Source organism: Stomoxys calcitrans, chromosome 1, assembly GCF_963082655.1.
Source record: "Stomoxys calcitrans chromosome 1, idStoCalc2.1, whole genome shotgun sequence".
NCBI classification, from domain to species: Eukaryota; Metazoa; Arthropoda; class Insecta; order Diptera; family Muscidae; genus Stomoxys; species Stomoxys calcitrans.
Window position 1 is genome coordinate 183617860 of NC_081552.1, and position 10622 is coordinate 183628481.

General features: G+C 39.9%; 1 protein-coding gene across 1 annotated transcript in view; it reads left to right on the forward strand.

Annotated features, from left to right (window-relative positions):
- The window catches only part of LOC106095024 (odorant receptor 63a), a 62228-nt gene extending 57003 nt beyond the window's left edge, over window positions 1–5225 (forward strand). The window contains exons 15-16 of the mRNA XM_059361159.1: window positions 4929–5084; window positions 5155–5225. Coding sequence (XP_059217142.1) covers window positions 4929–5084; window positions 5155–5205 — 207 coding nt within the window. The 3' untranslated portion in view covers window positions 5206–5225. The remainder of the gene's footprint in view (window positions 1–4928; window positions 5085–5154) is intronic.
- Window positions 5226–10622: the final 5397 nt, after the last annotated feature.

Sequence of the window (10622 nt, forward strand, 5' to 3'; positions counted from 1 at the left end):
ATTTTAATATAACTGATATGGGACACAAGTTATGAATTTTTCACCGAATTTTGATGAAAGGCGGTTTACATATATACCCGAGGTGGTGGGTATCCAAAGTTCGGCCCGGCCGAACTTAACGCCTTTTTACTTGTTATATATAAGATATGTGTGGCTTAGGGGAAGTATATAAGGTGAGTCGTCCCAGAAACATTTGGAAATACGAGGGTTGCCTTTTATATTTCGAGATTAGAGAACACAAAAACAAATATTAATCATCGAAAATCGCTTTATTGTTTTTTCAAATATTCCCCATTGAGATCACTTTGCATGCGTTTGAACCAATTGTCGGAGCATTTTTGCCACTCTGATTGATGAGGAATTAAAAAAACATGCATTCTGAACGCATCAACCGCTACTTCAGGTGCCGAGAAACGTTGACCTCTCATTTTATTTTTTTAAGAACGGGAATAAAAAGAAGTCATTCAGTGCCAAGTCAGGTCTATATGGAGGATGACTTATAAAATCGATGTTTTGAGTGCTCAAAAATGCAGTTTTTGCCTATTTTTGGAGCATTTCTTTCGACCAATCGCCACGAGCCTTTTTTGAGCGATTTAAGAATTGTGTGGGATCCAACGAGAACAAAATTTTTTTGACTAAAAAATGTTCATGCAATATTGAATGTATGCTAGTCCATATAATGCCTAAGGTTGCCTCAATCTCACAATGGGTCACATGATGATCTTGCAATGTCAGTTGGCGCACAATATCAATGGTTATTGGAACAACAATTGACCTCGGTTGAATTAACCCTTCCATTGATAAACACTGGTCCTTAATAGAGCTTCATCGCCAAAAATTTAATTAAGTTCGTCGATGCACTGTTGTTGAGTTAATCCACGTCGAAAGTAGTAAACAAGTAAGAGCGTGCTAAGTTCGGTCGGGCCGAATCTTATATACCCTCCACTATGGTCGCATCTGTCGAGTTTTTTGCGCAGTATTTCTTTTTAGGCAAACAAAGAATAATGAATAAGGACGGAGCAGGAGCTATATCAAATAACAGTCCGATTCGGGACTCAAGAAGCAAAATCGGGCGATCGGTTTTTATGGGAGCTGTATCAAGCTATTGATCGATTCAGATCATATGAAACACGTATGTTGAAGATCATGAGAGAAGCCGTTGTACAATCGGATAGCACAGTTATTGAAAGTCATAACAAAACACCTCATGCTAAATTTCAGAATTGCGTGCTCTATTGGCTCAAGAAGTCAAGACCCAAGATCGGTTTATATGACATTCTTTGAATCATTCTTAACACAGTTGTTGGAAGTGTTATCAAAACACCACGTGCAAAATTTCGGTCAAATCGGACGAGAATTTGCTCCCTCTAAGGCTCACGAAATTCTTCTTAGAATGAACTACGACCTCGGTCCAAATATAAACCTAAAAATAAACCGATCTGAACCATATACGACACGGATGTCAAAAAGCCTAACATAAGTCACTGTGTCAAATTTCAGTGAAGTCGGAGCGCCTTTAATGGGGCCATGACTTTAAATCGAGAGATCGGTCTATATGGCAGCTATATTCAAATCTGGACCGATCTAGGCAAAATTGAAGAAGAATGTCGAAGGTCCTAACACAACTCACGGTCCCGAATTTCGGTGGCATCGGATAATAAATGCGCCTTTTATGGCTCCAAAACCTTAAATCGAGAGATCGGTCTATATGGCAGCTATATCCAAATCTGGACCGATCTGTGACATATTGCAGAAGTATGTCGAGGGGCTTAACTCAACTCACTGCCCCAAATTGTCTTTTATGGGCCTAAGACCCTAAATCACCGAATCGGCCTGTATGGCAGTTATATTCAAATCTGGACCGATCTGGGCCAAAATGACGAAGGATATCGAAGGGCCTATCACAACTCATTGTCCCAAATTTCAGCAAAATCGGATAATAAATGTGACTTTTATGGGCCTAAGACCCTACTTAAGGACGATATCAATATATAGTCCGATATAGCCTATCTTCGAACTTAACCTGCTAATGGACAAAAAAAAAAAAATCTGTGCAAAGTTTGAGCTCAATATCTCTTTTTAAAGACTGTAGCGCGATTTCAACACAACAACACAAATAGCGCTCGTATGTCACAACGTTCTGAGTACGTATAACCTCAAAAACGTCAAGCTTTACGATAGAGCTGTCAGTTAGCTGATTGCAACACAATTTGTCCAATACCGAAAAATGAAAAGCAAAAGCAACCCGTATATATCGTCATAAAATACTTAGGCGATTTAACGATGTCCGTGTGTTTGCCCGTCAATTCGATGATTCGTCAGTCCGTCCGTCTGTTGTAATCACTCTACAGCCTTCAAAATTGAGATATTGAGCTGAAATTTGGCACAGATACGTCTTTTTTGCTTCACGCAGGTTAAGTTCTTGAACTGCCATAATCGGACCGATCTGCCGACTAAGAGCCTGAAACCCATGAAGACTTTATTTATTACTATATTTCGCTGAAATTTTAAAAAGTGAGTTGTTTTAAGCCTCCCGCAATCTGACCCAAATATGGTTAAGATCGGAAGATATTAGGATAAAGCTACCATACAGACCAATTAAGGGTCAGAAGTCCATAAATGCTTTATTTATTACCAGATTTCGTTGAAATTTGAAATAGTGAGTCGTTCTAAGCCTCCCGACATCTGATCCAGATTAATCTATATAGATATATCTGCCATTTGGACCAATTTTCCAATGTATGGCCTTAGTTCCATAAGCCTGATTTCGCTGAAACTGTAACTTGTATAAGAGTTCTCGAAACTGAGAATGCTTGACAGTGAAACAAAACACGAAACATGCGTAAGCTGTTTAAGCCAGTGTCGCCAAAAAGATCACCCTTTTTAACCGTTCTCAAACGGCAGATTTTGTACTAGTTTTTTTTTCGATTCTATCCCACTGTGGCGCCAGGCTGAAGGCAACAAGGATTTATACAGTGCATAGATTATTTAACAATATCTTGCGCCTTAGGGGGTTGCCTTTCATATTTCAGGGTTGGACACCCCTTGTGTTGCAATCTACCAACTGACAGCTTTATCACAAAGCTTGATATTTCTGAGGTTATACGTACTCAGTACGTTTTGACATACGAGCGCTATTTGTCTTGTTTGCAGTAACTTAAAAGATTCATCTCGCCCAAAAAATGGAATAAAATCGTAAACATTTTCGTGCCATTATTTTTATACCCTCCACCATAGGATGGGGGTACACGAATTTCGTCATTCTGTTTGTAACACCTCGAAATATGCGTCTGAGACCCCATAAAGTATATGTAATCTTGGTCGTCATGTCATTTTAAGTCGATCTAGCCATGTCCGTCCGTCTGTCCGTCCGTCAGTCCATCCTTCAGTCCGTCCGTTAGTCCGTCCGTATGTCTGTCGAAAGCACGCTAACTTTTGAAGGAGTAAAGCTAGCCGCTTGAAATTTTGCACAAATACTTTCTATTAGTTAGGTTGGTTGGGATTGTAAATGGGCCAAATCGGTCCATGTTTGGATATAGCTGCCATATAAACCGATCTTGGGGCTTAAGTTCTTGGGGCTCTAGAGGGCGCGATTCTCGTCCGATTTGACTGAAATTTTGCATGTGGTGTTTTCCAACAACTGTGTTAAATATGATTCAAATCGGTTCATAATCTGGTGTAGCTGCCATATAAAACCGATCTTGGGTCTTGAGTTCTTAAGCTTATAAAGCACGCAATTGTATGGGAGCTATGTCAAGCAATTGATCAATTCAGACCATATGAAACACGTATATTGAAGGTCATGAGAGAAGCCGTTGTACAATCGGATGAGAATTGCGCCCTATAGAGGCTCAAGAAGTCAAGATCCCAGATCGGTTTATATGTCAGCTATATCAGGTTATGAACCGATTTGAACCATACTTCGCGCAGTTGTTGAAAATCATAGCGAAACACCTCATGCAAAATTTCAGCCAAATCGAATAAGAATTGCGTCCTCTGGTGGCTCAAGAAGTCAAGATTCAAGATCGGTTTATATGTCAGCTGTATCAGTTTATTAGCCATGCTTGGCACAGTTGTTGGAAGTCGTGACGAAACACGTCATGCAAAATTTCAGTCAAATCGATTAGGAATTGCGCCCTCTAGAGACTTAAGTAGTCAAGACCCCAGATCGGTTTATATGACAGCTATATCAGGTTATAGACCGATTTCAACCATACTTAGCAAAGTTGTTGGAAATCATAACAAAACACGTCATGCGAAAGTTCAGCCAAATCGGATAGGAATTGCGCCCTCTAGAGGCTGAAGAATTCAAAATCGGTTTATATGACAGCTATATCAAAACATGGACCGATATGGCCCATTAACAATCCCAACCGACCTACACTAAAAAAAATATTTTTGCAGAATTTCAAGCGGCTTGCTTAATTCCTTCGAAAGTTAGCGTGCTTTCGACAGACAGACGGACGGACGGACATGGTTAGATCGACATAAAACGTCATGAGGATCAAGAATATATATACTTTATGGGGTCTGAGAGGAATATTTCGAGGAGTTACAAATTAGTATACCCCCTTCGTATGGTGGAGGGTATAATAAACAAAGTCGAAAAGTTCGTTTATGGCTAATAAGGATTTTTTTGCGTTTGGTTACATTTGTGAGGTATCCCACCATGTTATCCCTTCTCTATCAAGTGGTGTCGCTATGCGGCACGTCGTTTGGACACGGCAAAAAGAAAAACAGAGGCTCCTTATCATTGAGCTTAAACTTTAATCGCACTGCACTCATTGGAATGTTCATGGGAAATGTATTAGAATTTAATAGTATAACGTAACATCCATGGTGTAACATGGTTTCGATATGCAAAATTGTATGTGGTCCTACCAAATTTCAGTTTTCCACGTGTTCATTGATGTTATTTTCAATTTCAGAATGAGCGTATACCCATAGAAGTGTATAAGCTTGACTGGTTTAACGAGGACAAGGAATTCAAATTTTTGTCACAAATGATAATAATGAGATCGAATCAACAAATTGCAATGGACGTTGGAGGATTCACAACAATGTCGCTTGTGACATTTTTAATGGTAATTTTAGAATAGGAAAAATCTAATATGTTATTAAACTTATTTTAATGAATTTAATTAATTTTTACAGATATTTCGATCTAGTTTCTCGTATTTCCTTTTCTTGCGGGAATTTATGTAGAAAATTGTTGCTAGTAAAACAATTTTCGATTTACACTACAATGTTTAGAAGTTAATTGAACCATAGTCGTATGCACAAAAAAATAAAGAAAAATAAAAAATCTTTTTATACCCTCCACCATAGAATGGGGGCATACTAATTTCGTCATTCTGTTTGTAACACCCCGAATTATGCGTCTGAGACCCCATAAAGTATATAAATTCTTGATCTCATGTCATTTTAAGTCGATCTAGCCATGTCCGTCCGTGGATCTGTGTGTCGAAAGCACGCTATCTTTCAAAGGAGTAAAGCTAGCCGCATGAAATTTTGCACAATTACTTTTTATTAGTGTAGGCAGATTGGGATTGTAAATGGGCCAAATCGGCGCATGTTTTGATATAGCTGCCATATAATTCTCGTCCGATTGGACCGAAATTTTTCTAGAGGGCGCTATTTTCATCCGATTTGGCAGAAATTTTGTACAACCCCGTCTCTCATGACATTCAACATACGTGTCTAATATAGTCTAAATCGATCTATAGCTTGATACAGCTCCTATATAAACCTCTCTCCGGATTTTGCTTCTTGAACTGAAACATTACACAATGACTTCTACAATGTTCAGCATTCATTTATGGTCCGAATCGGACTATAACTTGGTATAGCTCCAATAGCATAACAGTTCTTATTCAATATTCTTTGTTTGTCTAAAAAGAGATACCGCGCATAGAACTCGACAAATGCGATCCATGGTGGAGGGTAAATATTGTAAGATTCGGCCCGGCCGAACTTGGAACGGTCTTACTTGTTTATTTTTAATCACTGCAAATAAAGGAGAACCTGCGTAAAACAATATAAGGCATTTTTCATTATGGAAAGCGTTCATCAATTTTAACAAGGATGAACTTCAATATCTACCACCATATAAATATTGAGTTATTTGCTACTATCTTTTTGACAACACTGGTATGAACAGCTCACGCACGTTTCGTGTTTTGTTGCACTGTCAAACATCTTCATTTTGGTCCATAATTTAACCATGAATCGTCTTACAAACGAACAACGCTTGGAAATTATTGAATTTTATTATCAAAATGCGTGTCCTGTTAAGCAAGTTCATCGCGCGCTTCTTCCACTTTAATGACGAAGCTCATTTTTGCTCAATGGGTACGTAAATAAGCAGAATTGTCGATTTTGGAGTGAAGATCAGCCAGAAGCATTGCAAAAGCTGCCAATGCATCTAGAAAAAGTCACAGTTTGGTGCCGTTTGTGGGCTGGTGGTATCATTGGAACGTACTTCCTCTACTCTTCATGATGCGAATCGTAACATAGCTGTTAATGGTGAGCGCTACCGTGAGATGATATCCAACTTTTTTTGCCCAAATTGCAAGAGCTTGACTTGCATGACATGTGGTTTCAACAAGACGGTGCCACATGCCACACAGCACGCATAACAATGGACTTATTGAGAGGCGAGTTGGGTGAACTTTCTATTTCATGTTCGAGACCGGTCAATTGGCCATCTAGATCGTGCGATTTAACGCCTTTAAACTTTTTTTTGGTGGGGCTATGTTAAAGCTCATGTCTGTACAGACAACCCCACTTCAATTGACGAATTGGAAGACAGCTTTGAAGCATTTATTCGGCCGAAATGTTGGAATGAGTATGCCAAAATTGGACTAAGCGGATGAACCATTTGAGGCGCAGTCACGGTCAATATTTGCATGAAATAATCTTCAAACATTAAATTATATGGATCGTACTATCGATTAAAATAATTTTTTTTTACTTTCCTACAGCTCTTAACAAATCGCCCTTTACTTCAAGCCGATAATAATTTTTTGGAAAAACTCGAATGGTTTGAGTTTTATTTAAAAAAAATCCTCAAGTCTTTAGTGGAAAACTCTATACTTTATGATAGTAACTTATACACTAACGGCTTGAGTGTCATAATGTCCCTGCAAGCATAATAACGGACGTTTTGCCCAGTGTTCCTCAGACATAGGAGCCACTGAGCCAGTATGTCTGAGCCGTGTGTCTGCTCAAACGTCCTGGTATCTTAGTGCCACTAGTGTATCTGTTACCATCACAGCCAGCGTTTTGCTCAGATACGAGCCATAGTTTGTGCGTACCTTGCGTTCACATACTCACAAGTGCCTTAATTCCGCAGTGAGTGAATTACTTCCATAACCGTTAGTGTTTTGCCCAGTGTCTCTCAGACACACCCACACAAAAAGAAAACGTTTGGAATGTTTTTACGACAAACATATCTGTTTTATTGGGGAAGTACAACAATACTTTTTTAGTTACTGTGCAACATTTTCTTCCACCGTTGAATTTTAGTGGTGAATTTGCCACATTTTGATGTCTATGTCACTTCAGTTATTGTAAAGCTTTTATGTGTTTCATCAATAGTAAATTGTGGTTCTTTTACGTAAAAATTCAAAATTTTTTTTAAGCCAAAAATGATTCGTGTACAGCAAAAACCGAGTTGTTACACGAAATGATGATTTTTTTGGTTTGTTTATATCTTGTGTTTCTTAGCTGGAGGCAACAACAATTTCTCTAGCGCATAGATTGTTGACAATATTTTGCGCCATTAAGAAATATCCATCCTCTGTATTCTTCACAAACTCTTCCAGTTTTATCGTTAACAAAGTCCCAAAGTTTTTCTTCAAAGAAGTTTACTTGGCCAAAAGTTCGTTTATGGCTAATGAATTATTTTTTGAGTGTAGAAGACTCTAGACCATAGTATGTGCCTGCCTTTCGTCTACATTCTCACACTTTCCTGTATCGTAGTGTCTCAACCACGCCGTGAGAAAATTTCGTTTTAGTAACTATGATAGCCCGCCGATGCTTGTTCGTACCTTCTGTTCGCTCACTCACACGTCCCGATATCCTAGTGCCTCAATTATTACGTGAGTTAATTACGTCCCTGTAACCATAATAGCCAGCGTTTCGCCCAGAGTCTCTCAGACAAAACCCACCGAGATTTTGTGCACGCTTAATTGCCATCTTCTTACTCGTCCCGGTATCCCAGTGCCACAATCTCGCTGTGATTGATTCGCGGTTCTATAACCATAACTTGCAGCATTACCAAGGTGCCACTGAGCCATAGTTTGTGCGCACCTTCCATCCGTCTAAATACACGTCCCTGTATGAGAATGACTCAAACACGCTGTGAGTGAATTGCGTCTTTGGAACCATAACAGCTAGCGTTTTAACCACGACCCACTAATCCATTGTTTGAGCGTTCCTTCCTTCCTCCTACTCACTCGTCCCGTTATTCTAGTGCCCCAACCACACCGTGAGTAAATCAGGTCTTGTTAACTACAACAATCAGCATGTCAGTCAGGCACAGGAGCCACTGAGTTATTGTATGTGCGTACCTTCCGCCGGCCTGCTTACCCGGTATCTTAGTGTGCCAATCACGCCATGAGTGAATGACGTATTTTTAACCACAGCTGCTAGCGTTTTGTCCAGACACAGAATTCTTTGTTCTATGTTTGTGGAACCTTCGTCCACTTACTTTTACGTCCTGGTATCCTAGTTCCTCAACACTCATAGTCTCTGTAAACATAACAGCCAGTGTTATGCCCAATGTCCCTCAAAAATTAGAGTGACGTTTGTGAGTATCTTTTTCCGGCCTTCCCACATGGCCCGGCATGAATCACGAAGTTATTGATTCACGTCTCGGTAATCATAACAGCCAGTGTTTTATCCAGAGTCTCTAGAGCAGATTCCACTGAGCCATTGTTTATGCGCACCTTCCATCTGCATACGATATGCACACGTCGTGGCGTCCCATGTCTCCTCACCCTTACCGGACCCTCCCCCTTACCCTAATTTTCCAAAACACCAGATCTTAAAGATGACTGTTGTGAATTAAGCGAAATTTTGTGTGATCTTAGGGGGGCCGCCCCATATATAGACCAATGACGACAATATTGAACTCAAATGAAAGGTATTTAGGATAAGTAAACGTATCTGATATCCAATTGTGGGACTAAGTGTTAGGGGGACCACCTCAACCCCCAAAACACCCCTAAATCGGACATATTTACCGACAAGGGCAATATAGAACTGAAATGAAAGGTATTTGCGAATCTGACATCCAAATGAGAGTCCACCCCTTCCCCATAACACGACCCAAACAGGACTTATTTACTGACCATGGCAATATGGGGCTTAAATAACAGGTATTTTAGTATTAAATACAAATCTGATATCCAAATGTGGGACCAAGTGTTTGGGGGGCCGCCCCTACCATAAAACAACCCCCAAAGAGGACAAATTTACGAATATAGCAATATGGTGATCAAATGAAAAGTATTTAGGAATAAAGCACGAATCTGTTATCAATATTCGGGAAAAGTGTCTATGGGGCCACCCCACCCCATAAATCTGTAAATCTGAACAGATGGGTCAGCAGAGGAGCATCTCATGAAGGTGACAGTACACCTATATTCTTTACTTGAGAATATGGCCACAATTATTGACGTTGGAAGAATAAAGTGTAAAAGTGATCACGTATGCATGACAGGCCAGGCGGCATCGGCCCTTGCACAAATACACATAAAAATTTAGCTACATCAACAACAACGAAGCTATTACGGTTAGGGGAAAGTTTACCAGTACTGGTAGAGGTATACCTTATAAAGCTCTACGTGGGACAGCGAAGTGGTATACCAAAGTAGTTCTTTTTAGCAGGAGATACAAGATACCTACAGTGTCACCTGTTTCCTTGGGAGGAGAGTATGTTCCATTTACTGAGAGCGCAAAATACCTGAGTATTTTTGCTGGACATGCCCTATACATCTGGGAGAGAGATATTGGTAAAAGTTAATGGGTTTACACCACATGTCATGCACTGATTATATACTGCAGTTGTCAGATCTATAATGCTACATGGTGTTGTGGTCTGGTGGACGGCGTTTCAAAAGTCCACCTGCTGTTCAATACTCAACCAGATCCAAAGCATGGCTTGTTTGTGAATCACAGCCGCATTGAGGGTGACATCATCTGATGCCACTCTACATTGTGACTAAACCAATTGCTGTGACCACTGCCGTGACTCTAAGTAAACTTTCTCTTTCGTCATGTGTCGGCTACGGACCCTATGTTATCCTTGATACAATGCCCGATGTTCCATGTAGTGTGGATCACACATTGCTTGATCCGCTTTTTGTTAAAAAAGAATTGCACCACTTTTCCCGATAAAATCGATTGGAGCTACGACATTACTGGTAAGATAAGTTAAATAGACCTCTTAAAGGATGGTTCCAAACTAGACGATTAGGTGGATTTTGGGGTGCGCTCTACAGAATATGGTATGGTCATATCGTGAAGGATACCCGACAACTGTAGTATATATATCAAGCGGTGATTCTTCCAGCTAAAGAAGTGTTGAAATGGCTAAGACTTAATGTCATTATGAC